The sequence below is a fragment of the Mesocricetus auratus genome, unplaced genomic scaffold (assembly GCF_017639785.1).
Source record: "Mesocricetus auratus isolate SY011 unplaced genomic scaffold, BCM_Maur_2.0 Super-Scaffold_100031, whole genome shotgun sequence".
Lineage (NCBI taxonomy): Eukaryota > Metazoa > Chordata > Mammalia > Rodentia > Cricetidae > Mesocricetus > Mesocricetus auratus.
In genome coordinates, this window is record NW_024429212.1 from 16,350,905 (window position 1) to 16,370,598 (window position 19,694).

General features: G+C 46.7%; 1 protein-coding gene across 3 annotated transcripts in view; it reads right to left on the reverse strand.

Annotated features, from left to right (window-relative positions):
* The window catches only part of Tgfbr3 (transforming growth factor beta receptor 3), a 184,042-nt gene that overhangs the window by 67,145 nt on the left and 97,203 nt on the right, over positions 1-19,694 (reverse strand). For all 3 annotated transcript variants that reach the window (XM_040733617.1, XM_040733616.1, XM_040733618.1), the window contains one exon: positions 2,915-3,052. In XM_040733617.1, the coding sequence (XP_040589551.1) occupies positions 2,915-3,052 (138 nt within the window). The remainder of the gene's footprint in view (positions 1-2,914; positions 3,053-19,694) is intronic.

Here is a 19,694-nt window from a genome sequence, read left to right on the forward strand (position 1 = left end):
AAGGACTTCAGTCAGTAACTTCTCCCCACCAGTGTCCCTCTGCGATGTCCTTACATGGAATTAACTCCAAATAAGGCTGACGTGAAGCCGTGTACTAAAAGATTAACTTCTTCATTAGTGTATTTCCAACTAATTGTCAAGATGGAGCTCTTACAGCTCACAAAGTAAACAAATAATAACAAAGACGATTTCCTCCGGATCCCACGGCATGGCAGACTGAAGAACCCAACACACAGTAAGCAAAACTACTGTGTGTGTGGCCCACGCTATGCATGGAACCCACAGCCTAGGGAAATGGGAACTTCAGATCTGGAGCCATCCGACAGTTACCTGGCATACCGACGCCAATCTAACCCTTCCCAACAACTCGCTGATCTGCTAATTACAGCAGAGACATCAAGCGTTAGTGAACTCAGCAGGGCGGCCACGGCACTCAACGTTTTATATGCAATTTCCTCGTGTGTTTGTTTCTGACAAGGTAGGACTGCCATCGATCCTACATCACAGCTGGGAAAAGTCAGGTTTGCAGAGACGAATCTTCCCAATTACCTCCTGGGCCGCACAGCTGTCCAGGCAGAGCCTCTGCTCGCCACATCACCTGTTCTCCTGGCTACCGTGTCGGTGGTAACCACTTTCCAGAAATTCCCAAGGACCTGACAGGTACAAGGCACAAGAACTGGATTTAAAGTGTTTTCTTTTTGGTTCTGGGAATCGAACACGGGGCCCTTGTGCACGCTGTGTAAAAATGCTCTACCTAAACCAATGTCTCTCCACTTTTTCGAGAAAGGGCCAAAACCAGCTTTGACTTTTACTAAACAGCTGAGCATTTGCAATTCTCCTGCCTCAGCCTCCAGTTAGACAGCCGTGCACAGGTAGCTTCCGCAGCATTGAACTGCAGTACATTGAGCAAACGAGTATATGATTTTTACAAGAGCCGTCTTACTGTCGCAAATAAGTTTAATTGCAGAACGCTGACGTGACTAAGCATGGAGGTTGCTATTCAGCGCACGTGCTATAGAGTGGGTTCCCAATTCAGCTTTAAATCCAAACCCTGCCGGAAATTAGCCTAGTGATCTGGGCCACCGTTAAGCCTCTAGATCATCTATAAAAAAAAGGAGTTACCCCGGGGGCTATTGTGAGGGGGGGGGGAAATTGAAAGGAGTGGACCACAATTGAGAAAAAAAATGTTCCATCAGATCCAGCTGCAGGGCATTTTCCTAATTAGTGGTTGATTCGGGAAGGGCCTAGCCCATTACAGGTGATGCCACCAGCCCAGGGTTCTATAAGAAAGCAGGCTGAGCAAGCCATGGGGAGCCAGCCAGTGAGCAGCGACCTCCGTGGCCTCTGCTTCAGCTGCCTCCTGGTCCCTGTCCCACATGGTGAGTTCCTCCCCTCACTGCTTTTGACCATGAACTGTTATGTGGAACTGTGTGAGCGAAATTAACCCTTTCCTCCCCACGCTGCTTTGGCCATGGTGTTTCATCACAGCAGCGGAAACCCTGACTAAGACACAAGGGATGCCATGTTCTTTCTCATTTACAGACATACAATGTCTATCTGCCCCATGCTGGTGTCATTAATTCTGATCACTTGCTTAAAAGCACTCCCAAGGATTCCTCCCCCTCTCCATAGCTGCAATTCTTCTTTTCTAATTAATAAATAATTCATGGGGAAAGTACTTAGAGAGTATCTGAATATACCTGTCCTCAAAAAATCTCTCAGTAACTGGACCTGACATCTGTTGAAGATTCTTCTCTGATCAACCTTCACTGGGATGGCTACCAAACGATATTCTGGCTCTGTCATTTCTTCTATAGGTATTTAACAGTTGGTGCTACAAGTAGTAAGAGCCACCCCATCTCTCCTGTATTACACACTTACCCAACCTCTAGCTACATGGATCCTCGATCTATTGGGTAGATACCTTCAAGTGGTTAAAAATGCCCTTCAGATGCAAGTGGCAAGAAATGACAGCTTTGTACTAAAGTCACTGGAGTGGCAAAAATCGATTCATGGGGCAAAAGTAAATCTGCTGACAGGGGTGGCTGCTTACCGGTGAGGTCTCGGGGCTCTGCAGTGAGGACAGCACACAGCCCTCACAACGACCGTGAGAGATCACACACGGAGCTGCAGCCCTGCTGCTCATCAGACATGATATCACGCCCCAAGCATTTCATCCCAACGACCCATCTATGTCTCCGCAACTCTCAGAGCCGAACATTCTGGCGAACTCCAAAGGACATGATTTACAAATAGTAGGTAATATTTGGACCGGACTGCAAGAGCCGGCCTCCGGGTTTTTTGTTTTTGTTTAAATAAAACACAACTGATTTCATGCTTTGGAGCTCACTGTGCCACTTTGTCAACAAACAGTTCCTCGTATCAGAAATTAGGCCTGAGTTATATACAAACAGAAATGGGTTTGTGCGTATTTATTTTCGTGGTCAGAGACCACACACCAGAGGCTACTTACAACTCTGACAGTACTCTTAATGCCACAAGGCGGAAGGGGACACCAGGCCTCAGGCCACACAGATCGTGACAGCAGACCCTGCACCACTGTACAAACGAGACCAGCTCTGTCTGCACAGAGCACACATGGCATCTGCGTCCTGGGAAGTCTTTCCTACGCCATCCAAAACATCCCCCATGCACAAAGAGAAGAGCCACACCCTTTGGTATCATTTTAATGAAAAGTATTTCTTTCAAAGCATTTTTTTTTTTTTTGCAAACTGGGCATGCTATACACAACTATGATCCCAGCTATTCAGGACGCCGAGGCAGAAGGACTGTCTGAAGCCAGTCCCGGCTTCAGAGTAAAATAATGCCTCAAGAAATAAAACGCCTTGCAAAAACCGAGCCATTATAACCTTTCACTGGGAGCATATTGGGGGGGAGGGTGTTGGACACTTACCAAGAAAAGTCTGGGGACACCGTCGGCCAGTCTCTCTGTCTTCAGATGCCAGACCAGGGGCTGCGGGGAGTTGAGCAGGAAAACTACAGGTTTGTGGTGAATGTGCACTGAGGAGATGGGGTTCAGATGCAGCGTAACCTAGGAGACAACAAGAGAGAAAGGAGAGAGCTTAGGGCCGATCTCCCAGCACCCAGACACTACACAACTCACTGCCAAAAGTGCCGTAAGATCGATGCTGTCCGCACAAGGTTGAGTTAAAGATCGATGCGTCCGCACAAGGTTGAGTTAAATGCTGCCGATTTAACTGTTTGACTAACCTGGTAGTTGTGTCCTATAGTCGGCCAATCACACTAACCTACACTAAAACATGGCTCGCCCACTAAGAATGGAAGACGAGTAAACAGAACACTTTCTTTTAACCCCAAACTGGTAGCGTAACTCAGGGATTCCTCATCCTTCGACTCAGAAAACCAAGCTGAAACAGCAGAACGGAATCTTCTAGGGGTGAGTATTTCCCCGGGGGGTGGGGCACAGAAAGGATTCTCCCAGGTGACTTCCAATCTCTACCAAGTTAGGTGACTGCTGCCAAAGAAAAACCGCTGAAATCGAAGCGGGGGAGGGTTGCCAAGGGGAACTGCCTCCCTCCTGGTAGCACAAGGGGCATTTCCAAACACACGAAGCCCAGAGAAAACGGAAAAGAAAACGGAGGTGCCAGACAGATGGGAGCACTTGCTCCTGCAGAGAACCCGTTTGGTTCCCAGCGGCTCTCAACCACCTGCAGCGGCAGCTCCAGAGGGCCCAGCGCCCTCTTCTGGCCTCAGATGGCTCCTGCACACATACTGCCCGTCTGAATTTGTTCAATCTTCCCCATGGCTGCTGGCCCGCATTGATCTCTCTGCCTTCTTTTCTTTTCTTTCTTTTCCCTGCCTCTTTTCAAGGGACAATCAAGAACAAGTTTCATTCATTACAGTGTCCAAGTTATGGGTAAATAATGCACCAAGCTTTTCTTCTGATTTTCAAAACCTAAGCTTCAGCTGATGGCAAGCACCTGCTAAATGCCGGCACAATATTTTAATTCCCCATTTCTTGACGCAGACCAGTGTACTAATAGTTTGCACATACACATGCAATCGTATCGCTTGTTAACTACTGAGTGTGCCTATGTTAATTTCCACAGAAAGATGCATCTTGAATTGAGTATTGTTGTCAAATATCTTTCAGGCAGCAGCATACCGACTCACTGTAGCCAATATGCAAACGTATATGTAACCCAAAAGATTAAAAATAAGAGGCTGAAGAAATTGCTAAGTTCAAAGAGGTTTAGCTAGTTAATTTGCAGCAAAAATTAAAAAAGAACAAGCAATTCTCAAACTGTCAAGAGCTATTTCTGCACACAGGACCATTTTTAGACTTGGATGTAAGCAAGGCACCAAATCAAAGCACCAAATGAACTGTGATGTCAACCGCAGCTGCAGCAAAATAATGTGTCCCTTGGTTGTCCAGATACACAGAACACTCTGGAGTCACCGTCTTCATCTAGAAATAAACAGATTGATAACCACTAGGACAAGAGACGAGGTCGAAGCAGAGCAGAGGCAGACATCCAGACTGCAGCCCTCCCCGGATACAGAGACGCATGGGGCAGGGAAAGCATGCTACTGGGGGGGGGCAGCTTCCACACCTGCAAACTACACAGCGTCATGGGCTCTCGCTAACAGCAAGTGGTCGAGTAGGGCGTCCCCGTTGGCTCACCGAGAGCCACCAAGGCCCGAAAAGAGGAGCAAGTGTCAGCTCCAGGGACGTCGACCCTTTTCCTGCTTTGCAGTCGGTCCTGAGGTGCCCACTTTCTCTGAAGGCTCCTAATATGCGAAAGCTTTGCTCAGAATGTACAAAAATCCACAAACACATATCTCAAAGAAACGAGCATATTTTTAAGCTTATGAAATGAGAAGATGTATGAAACAGATCCTGGAGCTCGGGTCCAAAGTTTCCCAGATGGTCTAAGTGTCGAGGCCTGGCTCCGACAGTTAAGGGAAGATTTCTAAGAAGCTTAGCTCCGAGTTTTTCCTGGAAACGGCTCCTTCTTCAATATGTGGCCGTGTCTGGCCAAGATGAGCTTCTCACTCTGGCACAGATGTTCCAGGCAAAGCCCCAAAGCCGTTTGGCAAAAAAGAATTCATACTATGGTTGGGAAATTAAAAGAAAAACACTCAATACTGCCTTTTTCTTTCTTGCCTTTTGTTTCTTGGTTTTGTTTTGTTTTTGCCATTTGGTGGGCACAAATAGTCCCATGAGCTCAGGCTAGCCTAATCCCTCAGAAGCCTTCCCTCCCGTTCTTTCTCCACCTGAGTAAACCTCAGAGAAGGGAGAATGCAGAAAACCAGAACCCAGTACAAGCAGGAAGGCGTAAGAACCCCATCGGGATGTGAGGAGAACACAGCCCTAACATCCTTAAGAACCCTGGCTAAATCGCCTCACTTCTTCCAGGACGAAAAACAGAAAAAGAAACAAAAGGGAGGAGGAAAAATGAAAACCTTGAGGATCGGATGTAGCTTAGAGGCGACAATAATCACAATCCAGATGTGGTGATGCACACCTGTAATCCAGCACTCAGGAGGCAGAGGTAGGGAGAGCAAAGGTTTAAGCTACCCCCACACACACATAAAAAATAATCCTGCAGAAGTTTTCATAGTTAGATTGTCCTTGGTAGTCTAGAGAGCAGAGCCCAGGCAGACTGCAACAAAGAAATATCCCTCTGGGAAATGCGACAGGCTGCATGCTACAATCTCTAGGAAGCCTCCTAACGAAGATGTTCTGTAACTGGGGTTTGATAATTTTGGGAGTTACATGGCTTTGAGAAACCCCCTTCTTCAAATGCACACAAAATAGCCACGCACGTAAAACTTTGCACCAGTTCGAGAGAAATGCACCTAGAATCCAGGTGAAAGAAACCACTGCACAAGAGCTGGGAATATTCTAAGGGCAGAAAGGGAGACAAACTCACTGAACTACCATTGTAATTTAGGAAAAGCAGCTCCAGGGAAAGACAGCATGTGACAGGGCTCAAGCAGAGCCTTTTTTGTTGTTTTGTTTTGGGGAAAGGGATCCTAAAAGGGGAAGGGGAAACCAGATTCCAGGGACAGGAGCAGGAGAGAGGAAAGGGGGAGAGAGAGAGACATAGAGGGAGAGAGAGAGAAAGATGGGAGGTGGGCAGGGCCCTTTCAAAAGGGAACGTAGTGAATGTGCACAGGCGGTGCTCTTAGTGGCTACAGCTGAGGGCGTGTCCTGTCAGGATCCCCTGGGCAGGCCAGTACAGATGCATGAATACTAACAACTAGGACATACAAGTTTACTCTCAAGAGGTCCTCCTTCCAGGGAACAACTAAATGGATGACAACTCGGATTAGTGTCTAGAGTTTCTGTTCTCTGCTCACTTCGTACTCACTCTTCGTGAAGCCCAGGGCTACTGCTCTAACCTTTTGTGTGTGTGCCAGACTGCACCGCAAGGGTCCATGATCCTGGTGGCACAAGAAACTGCTAGTCAATCTGGTCTGCTACACCTGTGTCCCACCTCCCTGCTCCTGCATGAGGACAGGCGACAGCTGGTCTCAGCAGTTCCGTAGTGCCTCCCTGCACCGAGGTTATCCGTGTCCAGACATTCCTGCTGCGGTTTGGTAAAGAGACTCAGAGCAGAGCCAGGAGCGTCCGCAGGGACCCTGCACAGCTTCACGGAGCCCCTGAGTGGTCCCACTTGGGAGATGTACCCCGATTCATACACTGAGACAAGGAGAAGGATGGGGTCCTCTGACCCTTGAGACGAGAAACCACCTCTATTTTCTTTCCCCTTCTCCTTTCTTCCTTTCTTCCTTCCTCTTCCTTCCTCCTCCTTCCTTCCTTCCCTCCCTCCCCTTCCTCCCTTCCTTCCTTCCCCTTCCTTCCTTCCTTCCTTCCTTCCTGAGGGGGGTAAGGTCAAACTGTGTAGTCCAGGCTGACCCTGAGCTCACACACAACAACTCTCCTGCCTCAGCCTCCTGAGTACTGAGATTTCTGGTATGTGACCACTGCCCATCTGGCTTGTCCATTTTCTAAATATTACACTTGGTAAGACACAAAGCAATGTACATTTTTTCTCATATTCCACAAGTCACTATGAAAATGAACTACGCACTTAACGCAGGTAGAAGTAGAAGCTTACTCTTTGTGGAAAGATGCCATAGAAAAATATTGCTTTGAGTTTCCTGGAACTCATAGTCTACACGCAAGACATTCCTATCATAGAGATTTCAGAAGATTTCTTATTAGTAAGGCCCCGCCCCAACTCCTGGGGTTTGTTAAAACAACCAAAGCAATGGTGGACACAGCCACTGATGTGTGAACCCAACAGTTGTCCAACTTTGCTAACAATGTGTCACTGAGGTTTTATTCCAACATCTCTGAGTCTAGACTCCTGCCCCACGTGGACCCATGAAGCAATGAAGCCATTTAAAAATCTGTCCCTGGGTGATTTCTGTTATCCAGAACCACACCAAGTAACGTTCGGAAATGGATGGGTCAGTAATCAGTTCACACTGCGGACCAGAAAAAGATCTCGAGCAGTGCACCCATAACCCAAGTTCTGCGAAAGCAAGGGGGTGCTCTGTGCCCCCCATGTGTCCCCTTCTTCAGGGCGGAGCAGGCATCACCCAACAGTGCCGCGACTGAAGAAGTATCTTGAGTCTTCCCCTCGCAGCACTGGGTGTTACCCAGAGAGACAGAGAGGTACGTAACTGTTTCAAGACATCAAGGGTCCCTCGGCTGAAATCAGATTTTACTTATATTTGGGTAGTAATACTCCCAGGAACTCAATTGTGACCCCAACCCCCCTCTTCCCCCAACCCCCCCGTAAATGGTTCCGAAATTATGTACCTGATTGCTGGGAAAGGAAACTGTATTTAGCTAATCTATGCTAGAGTGTTTTAAGGGGCCTTCTGGTCTGAGGAACTCCGACAGCTGACATCGCAATTGCCATGCTTGTTTTCCACCATTTGGGAATTGGTATAAAAAGATCACTTAAAACATTCTTGGAAGGGTAGATTTAGAGTTTTGCTTTTTTTTTTTAAATCCCTTAGAAATGTTTATATGACTGTGAATTTCTTTCTTTTTTCTTTTTTTTCTCTGTGTAATAGTCCTGGCTGTCCTGGCACTCACTTTGTAGACCAGGCTGGCTCGAACTCACAGAGATCCGCCTGCCTCTGCCTCCTGAGTGCTGGGATCAAAAGCAAGCGCCACCAATGCCCAGCTCAACTGCGAATTTCTAGTTGATCCTGAATTCAAGGTATCTAAACCTCTGACTGTCCCCACCCCGCCCCAGGGAATTAGGGGACCATCTCCCCATCTGGGGAAGCACCAAAGTCAAAGACAGCACACTGCCTGGCAGATGACATTAAAGCCTTCTCCGCTGGTTTCGTCTTGAAGTCACTGACTGAGCGGAGAGGAACATAGCCAGTGAACTCCCAAACTAAATCCCTCCCCCAACAAGGACATGACTCTGGATTCCCTGAGAGCGTCTTAAAATAATCTAATATAGTGACACAAAAGGAAAAAAAACCCTAAAAGCCTGCAATTCGATGCAGAAATAAGTCTGTCTTTCCTGCTCTGTGTTTTTGCATGCCCTGGAAAAATACTAGGAACTAAATTTGGGTTGGGGGGGGTGAGGGGCAAGAACACACATAAACAGAACGGTATTTATGAAACTATAGGTCATGACCCTCTGAAGGGGTCCTGGGAGCTTCACATAGGGGATTCCAGGGAGACTCTTGGTGTAAGACATTCTGCTGTAAAAACGTACCTGGGGCCCTCGGCAGGCCACCAGTCCCAGCAAATCCAAGGGCACTGTTCTATTGTCCTTCAATTTATTAGGGTTGGGCTGTGTACACAAGTGTCCTATGTCACTAACATATCAAGGCCCCGTAGGCCGCTAGCTTAAAAGCACACAACAGCCATGTTCCCAGAGAGACACTCCAGAGACACCCTTCCCTGCCCTCAGGCAGAGCTGGGAAAGCTCCACAGGACACTACAAACGCTTGCCTCCCCTGTCACACTGTGGAAACCCTCAGAGCAGAATCAATTCAAGGGCAAAAGGATGGGATCGCGTTCAGTTCTGCAGCCTTGCGCCTAGCGCAAGGCCAGGCTATAGGAGGAGATCAGAAAGGTTTTTAAAAAATGAATACAAGGAATCATAAATAAATTTCATCAACTAAATTAATGAAATGTGACTCCAGTAATGGTCACGAGGTCACAGTGTCTTGATTTTCTGGCCAAGGGAGGGGGGTGTGGGAGGCACCTCATGAAGAGAACATTTCACTATCAAGTACAACTCGAACTTTAAAACAGGGTCAAGAGAAACAAGCAGATCCCAACTACCAAAACAAGTGCTGGGGACGGCTGGGCTATAAATTGGAGCCACAAACTGGTCAGTCTCAGAGATAAATGTCCACGGGGTACCCAGCCCAAGAGATACAGCTACGACACAACCCCAAGGCTCAGGGAACATGGCAGAAAGATGACAGGAGCCCCAAGCATCAGGAAGCCTGCAGTGACATCATGTCTTCTGGACACGACAGGGAAACTACACCCATGAAATTACTACGATGTGGCTGCCTAAACAGGCCTGAAGAATGATACCCAACACAGGGGAAGTTTCATGGGGCCCCACCCCTCGATGAAGAGCTATAAATGATGACGGCTGAGAGATGGAGAATCAGTCTTCCCCCGGGTACTGGTTATCCAGTACCACGTGGCCAGCCGTAAAAACACACACATACATGCAGAACTAAGTGGACACAGTAGGTTGTATCTAAATATTTAACACACACAGGTGCGTGTGTGTGTGTGTGTGTGTGTGTGTGTGTGTGTGCGTGATTAAAACAATAATAAAAAGAGACCATGAGTTTGAGGAGAGGGAGTGTGAAGGAATTGGACAGGGAAGGGGAAAATCACGCAATGTTCTAATTAAAAATAAAAATTTAAAGATTAATGAAAAATTTTCTTTCACAGCGTACAACATGCAAAACACAGTAAGTATCTTTGACGTGCATTATGCTTCTTAAAGTTAGATAACTAACATAAATTGAGGTTTTTGTTTTTTTTTTCAGATGTCCCCCCGTCTTTCGGAGACACAGAATCTGTTTTGCACCTGGGAAGTGAGGTGTACTGAAACAGCTAGAAATGAAGTCTAAGCAAACAGAAGGTGATGGGGAAGTCCTGTGTATATGTCAATAAAGCACTGTTGGCCAATAGGGAAGCAAGATAGGTGGGACTAGGAGTCCAGGAGGACTCTGGGAAGGAGAAACCACAGGGAGTCACCATGTAGCGGCCATGGGGGTAAGAAGTTTGGAACTTTTCTCTGGTAAGAGAAATACTTAGATTAACAATTATGGATTAAATACTTAAGTCAGAGCTAGCCAGTAAGAAACAAGCAAGGCCAACAGCTTCATAATTAATACAGCATCTTGTGTGTTATTTGGGGACTACAACACGGCAGAGCCCAGGCGACTGGTGGGGAAAAACCAAAGCGGCTGGCAAGGAAAAGGCTTCTCTCTACAGGAAGGCACTCGGTATTTGCACACTGACAGAAGTGTGCAAGCCACTTGTATTCAACCCATTTACTATTCCCTGACACAGCTCATGAACACACTGGGTCTAGCCTATGTTGTCACCACGTGTGACAAGGCTCTAATGAAACCATGCATTACATAATATGCTTCAATTCGTACTTTTGAAATAGGCGCGGGACTTTTTTTTTCTCTGCCTATCTGTCTAGTAAGTCAGTATTTTGACATGCTTAAGTCTTCAGCGGCAGCAGAGCCTCCTGACAGCCTGTGTGTCACGACAAACGCAGAACACGGAATCACATAAACGGGGTGTCACTGGTGTGGTTGGTGTTGTCAGAAGCAGGAACCCAACTCCCACGTACAATGCCGGATCCTGGAGCAACCGCCTTAGGGTCGGTGACAGCAAGACAGCAAACCACACAACGGAATCCGGCAGTGACATCCGAGGACGACATGGGTTCTCTGGGGCTAAAGCACCGTCCCAGAAATCACATCAAGCTGAAAGAGGTTAGGAAACTCACTCTGGTCCTAGGAAAACATCAAGGGTTCTGCCTTCCGGTTTCCCTTGAGAGGTAATGAAAACAATCCCTGCTCTGGGAGGGCAATCTGATCAGCCAGGTTATGGCTTTCAGGAAATGTTCTAGAGGGACTTGTGTTTCAGTGTCTTGTGGCCTTTCCGTTTGGGCAGCATTTTCCTAGTGAACATCACCTTCCTTGACCAAATGCCTCGGTTTCCTTTGAGGAGGCATTCAGAAAGGGTACTGTGGCTTGACTGTGAAACTTTCCCCGCAGGCGCAGGCGCTTGAACAGCCTCCACCATGGTAAAGTTCCAGGGACGTTCTAGAACCTTTGTGAGGCTAAGAGAGCCTTGCTGAAAGAAGTGGGCCTCTGGGAATGGACCATCCACCCCCTCAAACTGTGAGCCTCACATCCAGATCTCGTCAGAACAACTGGGAAGTTTACTCAAAGGTAACGGAACACACGAGGAAGCAAATCCAGTCTGTAGGAAACACTGTCGTTCATTACTTTTAAATGCTTTCCTCCATATAATCCTCGAGTATATCTGTACCCCAGGTTCAGGGGAGGTGGAGACAGGACTGATGAGGTTCCCTGCACCCCGGCCTGGCTGGGAAAACAGGAAGATATCCTGCCTCAAACAAGTGAATGGAGGAGGACAGACCAGAATGCCTCTTCTGGCAAGAGTACCCATCAACGCATACTAATGAATGTACCAGTGCGCACACATGTGCGTACACACATGCATGCACACACACACGTGGCAAACACACAAGCACATGCACGCACATACATGTTAGCCTACACATGTGTACACATACATGTACACACACACGGCACACACGCACACACATGTGCGAGGGTGCACACACACAAGAAAGAATAAGCAAAAGACTTACACCATGGGGAGCTGAAGAGTGACACTACAGGCATTCATTTACAGGTAAGTCAGGAGTGAAGGCCACAACGGGGATCAGGATAGGGCCTTAACTTCAGAATGAGACGTGTAAATTGAATACAGACCACCTGATAAACCATTTGATTTTTCAGGTTATATAGAACTAAAATAAGACATTCATTTCTGAGCAACACAAGCACAGTAGACCTGTCAAACCTGCATGTGTAGCTGACCAACTGAAACGCCAGCATGTAATTCATCATCCTGAGAATTTACCAGTGTGGGTGTGTAAGAGGGGGAAAAAGAGACAATGTCAATTATCTTTCAAGCAAATAATTAAAACATTTTCCTTCTATACTTGAAATGGAATATATAAGGTTCTATTTAATTTGGCAACACTATGTCAAACTTTTATTTCTATACACGGTGTCAAAATTTCGTATCTAAGATGAGCTTCTTGCTACCTTCATAACTGCAAAATATATTTTAAGAACTTCAATGTTTACTTTTTAAATTTGCATACGCGGTACTAGGTACTACTATGGCATTTTTTAAACAATGTGTGTTTGATAAAATGAGCTGATGATGCCTTCTCCTCAGTTAATGTGATAAATGTGGGAGGCATTTGACTATTTGAGACGCTAACACTGGGTGCCTATGTACAGATTTTGAAACTATTGCAAAGGTTTGGTTTCCCAGAGAAATAGATAAGGTCTGAGCTAACTCTTATGCAATGCGTCTCTAAGGGTTCTCTGCCCCAAACTGAAAGGTCCTAGAAATGCTAAGCTTTGTACTCCTTAAGCCATTTTATGATCCAGTCGGGTTCTAAGAGTTTACATCAACAGCTACTGGTTTTCTCTTTCTAATCTTCAGTTAAGACTAATAATATATGATTCCGCCTCTGATTAATGCTTTGAAAATACCACTAATAAGCAGAAATTAGAGACCACACAGGAAAAGTACAAATGGGAGTGTGGGTTGCATTGCAAACATTTAGACCTTGATTATAAATTTAAACACTGCAGCTAGCAGAGTTTCATAGAAGCAACTCAAACTCTCTATTGTGATCTTCAGGAAAGGAAAAAAAAAACAAAAAAGGATTGGGTTTATAACATGAAACTTTCCCTTTAAAAATGTGATTTGAAATAATTAAAATAGGGCACTGCCCACGCAACTATAAACTATTATTTAGTTATAAAGAGGGAAGACCGCTTGGCACATGATGCAAACATGGATGAGCCTCAGAAACCTTTTGTGAAGGAAAACTCCAGACAGAAAGTGCTACGAAGCTGCATGTTTACATTTTAACGAAATGCCCAGAACCAGTGAATCCATGAAAACAGAAACCAGATTGGAAGCTGCCAGACTCTGGGGAATAGAGGAACGAGGGGTTACTGGCATGGGTTTCCTTTTGATGATCACCCTAGCTGCATAACACGATAAATATACAAACACCACTGAGCTGCACACTTCTGTGTCAGGGTTCTCCAGAGAAACAGATAAGACCACAGTTTGCAGGGCTGTGAGAGAAACCACACTTGGAGGAGCTTTTATTCTTTTTTGAAATAGGGTCTTAGTATATTGCCCAGGCTGGCCTCAAATCTGCTCTCACACAGGAGAGTTTCAAACTTGAGGTTCTCAGGCCTCAGTCTCCCAAATAGCTGGGAATGCAAAAATTAAACAGTGCATTCAGCGGGTGTCCAGGATTCTGAACGTCGATCTTTTCCCAGGCTAGGCCATCTGTGGTGTACTATTCTTTCCCAATGCTGGGGGGTACGGTGGGCAGCCATACGCCCAGTGGCCCTCAGGATCTCAAGAGCAAACCATCGGCATTCCAGGGTTTCTGTGTGACTAAGCTGTTACATTCAGGGTGTTAACTACATTTTCAACTTGTAACGGGTTATCTTACATAGCAAGCTATCTACATAGGAGGAGATTCGCCACGGGAATTGGCTCTTGAGATCAGGGAAGCTGAGAAATTTTGGGATCTACAGCTGGAAAACCAGAAGAGGCCAACATGTAACTTCCGGTTCAAGATCCAAGACTTGAACACCTGGGGACCACTGGTGTCGGTCCCAGGGTCCCCACGAACTTGGAGTTCTGATGTCCACAGGCAGAGACAACTGAATGCCCTCAGAAGAGAAAGTGAATTCACCTGTTCTCTACTTTCAGGCCACCTGGGTCCTGGGTGGACTGAATAAGTTCCCGCCAACTGGGTCAATTCTCACCGTGTTTTCTGTTAAATGCCGAGCTCTTCTACAAGTGCCCCCGCGGGCCATTCAGAAACAATGCTTGCCAGCTAGATGGATGTCCCCTGACCTAAATCAACTGTCACAACGATGAACTGTTGCTATTCGTGTTTAATCACAATGAAACAATGCTTTGGGCTTTCATACGGGGTGGACCAGACCAAGTCCGAGAATTTGAAACTAGACCCACACCTCTGTTAAGAAATAAACTGTGCTGGTGTCCACACTTTTAATCCCAGAATTCAGGGGGCAGAGGCAGGGGACTGTCTTGGAGTTCAAGGTAACTTGGTCTATATAGTCAAAAAAAGGGGCGGGGGAGAGAGGGAGGAAGCAACCCCCCCCCAAAGTCACGTGGTACATTTTCTTGTTTCTCACATTTCTGAATTACTCAGGCTGGATGGATGAGCAATTATCAGAGATACATTTTCATCAACCACGTTAGACAGATGGCCACTGAGAGCCCTTCTGACCTGGAGTACAACTGTCTCATAACTTCATAATGGATGCCATTCTTTAAAAAAAAAACACACACACACAGACAGACTTTCAGGATGTCTGTACCAGCCTCCTATTTCATTTCTTCTCGATGCGTCCTGCATCTGCTACTTAACATCTATACATTTGGCAACGTCCTAGAGATTGTTTCTCAAGAGTGACTATGTCAGGAAAAAATGGCCGTGACTAACAGGAAATTTACGAGAACATCTTGGTATTTTATATTGGATCTGGAGAGCTGTCTTGGTAGGTTCAGGTCATACTGTCCTTGTCTAGGGACGAGGGACTCCTGCTGCTTGGTTAAGAGTCAAGATTCTGAAATTAAAATACTCTCACAAGAGCCATTCATTCATGGTTCATAAGAATTGTTAGATTTCTCCTAATGTTAAAAATGTTTTTATTTGTGAGTTTGTTTGAGCGTGTATGTGAGTGTGAGTGTATGTGTGTGTGTGTGAGAATATGTGTATGGGGGTGTGCGGATGTGAGTGTGGGGGTGTGAGTGTGTGTGTGTGTGTGTGTGTGTATGTGTATATTTGGGGGGGTATGTGCATACATGCACAGGTGCCTTCAGAGACCAGAAAAGATCCCCTGGAGTTGTAGTCACAAGTGGTCATGAGCCTGATGTAGGTAACAGGAACCACTCTCCGGTCCTCTGGAACAACAGCCAAGGGCTCTTACCACTGAGGCAGGCCCTAATCTCACCTAATTTTAAAATAGACTGATCACCATGGGAATGCTGAGATAACAAATTAATTTATATTCGATACAAGTTAAATTCTTTGTAAACTTATGGTATAAGGGAAACTTTATTATCTCAAGGACAGAAGTTACATTTTCAGATGCACAATATTCTAAGGCACCCTCAGATCAGAGCTGGAAACGCGATAAAGTAAGACTGCTCCCTACACGATCTAGCCATCATTTTCCATATCCTTGTGCAAACAAACTTTCTAACCAGAGTTAACAAGTAGCAAACTTGGGTGACTTTCATTTTCTCCTCTAATAATTCCCCACTAACTATAGAAGGTTCCAGTTGCTCTACAAATAAAGTATGAATGATGGATGTCATTCCTCTTGGGAGGCAGGTCACTAAATGTGTAACTGAAGGAAGACATGTACAGTTCACTACTCCATGAAGCCCTTATGTCTGAGTTAGGGTTTCTAATGCAGTAAAGTGACTCCGTGACCATGGCGACTCTTATAAAGGAAAACATCGAATTGTAGAGACTTGTTTACAGTTCAGAGGTCTGGTCCATTATCACCATGGCAGGAAACAAAGCCATGCAGGCCGACAGGGTGCTGGAGAAGGAGCTGAGAGCTCTACATCTTGACTCACAGGCCACAGGAAGTGGTCTGAGACACTGGGTGGCATCTTGAGCGTAAGAGACCTCAAAGTCCGCCCCTACGGTGACACACTTCCTTCAGCAAGGCCACATCTTTCTCAACACCACTTCCTAATAGTGGCACTTCCTATGAGACTATGGGGGCCAATTACATTCAAACCACCACATTCCTCTCCCTGGTGCCCATAAGCTTGTGACAATATCATAATGCAAAATGCATTTAGTCCAGCTTCAAAAGTCCCCATATAGTCTCAACAATGTTTAAAAAGTCTAGCGTTTCTTCTGAGAATTACGCAGTCTCTTAACTGTAATCCCCTATAAAATAAAAAGTCAGATCACATACCTCCAACATATGGCACAGGGAGAGGAGTATAGTGAGGAAATACTGGACCAAAACAAGATTGAAAACCAACTGGGCAAACTGGCATCTCCCTGATGCCAAAATGCTCTGCAAATTTCCAATCCTGTTCAGCTTTGTTCACTGGAACACACTTCTTTCTCTTAGGCTGGTTCCATTCCCTGTTAGCAGGTCTCCCTCAGCAGGTATCCCAGGACTCCAGCATCTCCATCATCTTGGGGTCTCCAAGGCAATCCCGGCTTCAAGTTCACAGCTTCATGCAATAGTCTCCCTACTGGGCCTCCATTCAGGACACCTCTGACACATGCTTGGCCCTCAGCAGCTTTGCTTAGTTGAGGTGGAAAGTTCCAGAATGCCTTTCTTCTATCCTTAACTCCAGAACCACACGGCCGAAGCTGCCGAATTCTGCTGCTTGCTGGGGCTGGAACATGGCCCCCTAGTTCAATTAATTCCTCACCAACTTTCTGTTTCGGATGGTGTCCTTCACTGCCTGAGTTTGGCTGTCCTGAATCTCGCTCTGCGGACCTGGCTGGCCTTGAACTCAGAGATCTTTCAATTACATCCTCACCAGCTTTCTGTTTTCAGTGGTTATTTACTGTCACTGCCTAAGCTTGGTTGTTCTGGGACTTGCTCTGCAGACCACATGCTGGCCTCAAACTCAGAGATCCACCAGTCTCTGCCTTTCAAGTGCTGGGATTTAGGGTGTGCGCCACATACACAGCTCTAAACTTTTCTTCAAACCCTTTCCACAAGTTGGATCTTGCCCTGAGGTCATTACTCCCTTGGCTCCATTCCACTTCCTGGCACTCCCTCTCTCCTCAAATTATACATTTTGCATTTTCCCTTGCTCAGCTCGCTCCTTTTCCTTACACATCTGTATCAGAGTGACCACTAATAACCACACAACGGAGTCTACAGCAGGCTGCTTTGAGATGTTCTCTGCCAATGGGAATTAATCCAAAACTCTGTACTTCAGCCTCAGGCAGACTCTTTTGGACAAGGGCAAAAGCAGCCACTTTCTTCATTAAAATATCACAAGAACGATCTCTAGACAACATGTCGAAATTCCTCCCCTCTGAAACCTCTTGAGCCAGCCCCCACAGTTCAAATCACTCTTAGCACAGACGTCTGTCTTCTATGCTCCTACTGGCATGCCCCATTAAACAGTGCTTAAAGCATTCCACTGCTTCCCCAATCCAAACTCCCAAAGTCCAAGTCCCTCCAAACAAAAACACCGTCAGGCCTATTACAGCAACAACCCAGAACCTGGTACCAACTTTTGTCTTATTTGGGGTTTGTATTGCTGTGAAGAGACACCATGACCACAGCAACTCTTATAAAGAAAAACATTTAATTGTGGTGGCTGGCTTACAGTCCAGGGGTTTAACACATTATCCTACAGCGGGAAGCAAGGCAGCCTGCAGGCAGACACGGTGCTTGAGGAGGAGTTGAGAGTTCCTACATCTAGGTTCACAGGCAACAGGAGTCAGTCTACCTTACTGGGCATGGCTGAGCATGTACATATGGGACCTCAAACCGTGCTCCACAGAGACACACTTCCCCCAACAATGCCATCCCCCAACAAGGCTACCCCTCGGAATAAGGCCACTCCCGGGGGGGGGGGGCATTTTCTTTCAAGCCACCGCACCTGGCCGTTGGATACTGCTTCATCCCTCAGAAAAGCTTGCCCATTGGTGCACACAATTGGGCGACATTGTGAACACCCACCTGTATGAGAGTAAGACCCAGCAGTTCTCTTAACCCCACGATTTCTCTGCAGCACTATTTTCTAAACAACAACAAACAAACAAAAATACTGGATAGCCACACCCACTCTTTTGAGTTTATACGGTTGTAATTAAAATGAGAAGAGGCTGGTGAGGTAACTCAGAGAAGCAAGCCCACGGGGGTGGGTTGGGGGGGCTTCATATCTCTCTGTCTCTTGGCAATAGACCCTGCTAGAGGCCCAAAACAAAGGGGTCAAACAACAACAACAACAACAACAACAAAAAAAAACCCACTATCTCTTCCACAATGGCCAGCATCTCCTCTGATGCAATCCTTCAGGTCACTCTGCCTTCCCTCTAAATTATAAAAGCACTCTTAACCAGGTGGTGAAAAATGGTGACTCACAGACCAACGCCGGGCTGGAATCTCAGCCCGCCCGGACCAGATGTAATACCTTCAGTTTACTAAGTCTTTGCATCATGTCCGTCAGTTTTCACACGGAGCTGATCACTGCACCTATCTCATCCTATGTCAGGGGGTTAAAGGTGTGGTTTTTATTCAGTCACTCGGAATACCAAGGGGCATGCGGTAAGAGCTCTCTAGTCTTATGTCTCCCCTGTTAGAATCACCAACAACTGTTTCCACATTGCTTTGGTTCCTATGGAAAGAGGCTGAGCATGCCTTAATGGTCCTCCAAATTAAAAACTGCCATGTCCTCTTCCTAAGCTAGCTGCATCTCACGGGGCCACACGTGAGCCCCGCCCCCGCCTCCGCCCCGCCTGGGGGGGGGAGGCATAAGCTTCCTCCTTCACTTCCGTTCTTTCTCTCTCTCTCTCTCTCTCTCTCTCTCTCTCTCTCTCTCTCTCTCTCTCTCTCTCTCTCTCTCTCTCTCTCTCTCTCTCTCTCTCTCTCTTTCTTTCTTTTAACTCCATCAACTTCCTCTGCCCTCCTCCCAGCTCTTACTAGCATCTTTCAATGCCAGCATCTCTGGGACTCACTTGACTCCGCCTCCAGCCAGGCTTGGAGATGCTTCAAAGGCCGCATAGGCCGGGGGACAGACACAGGGAGCTGTTTGTTTCCAAGTGCCAAATCTCATGGGTGAGGTGCCTTGTTTCCAAGTATTTTATCTACACAAACCAACCTCTGCCAGGCTTGCTGCCAGTCTGGTCAAGGCCTCTACCTGGTGAGACACCAGAGAGGTTGGGGACAGCTACAAGGCCTTCAGTTTCCCTGGAGACGGACGTTCCATGGAAGGCCACACATCACCACAGCAACCAGACTACAAAAACAGCCCACGGGCTGCAAGCCCGTACCTCTGGTAAAGCAATCTGGTCACCGTGAAAAGGCCAGGGCACCGGAATTGAAACAGGCTCAAAGTCAACAGCGCACCTCATGCTCCGTGTGCTGATTCCAAGGCCTCAAGTCAAACATCAAAAGTCCTGTTGTGAAAGATGCGCGTCAGGGTCAAGCCTTCGCCAGGCAGAGCCTCCTGCCTCAGTGTGACGGTCTACCTGGGAACTCGCAGCACATTTCCCAAAACAACCGTTTCAAATCCAGCCTAAGAGCAAGACAGGGTGAAAATGTGGGTCCTTAGATCAAGT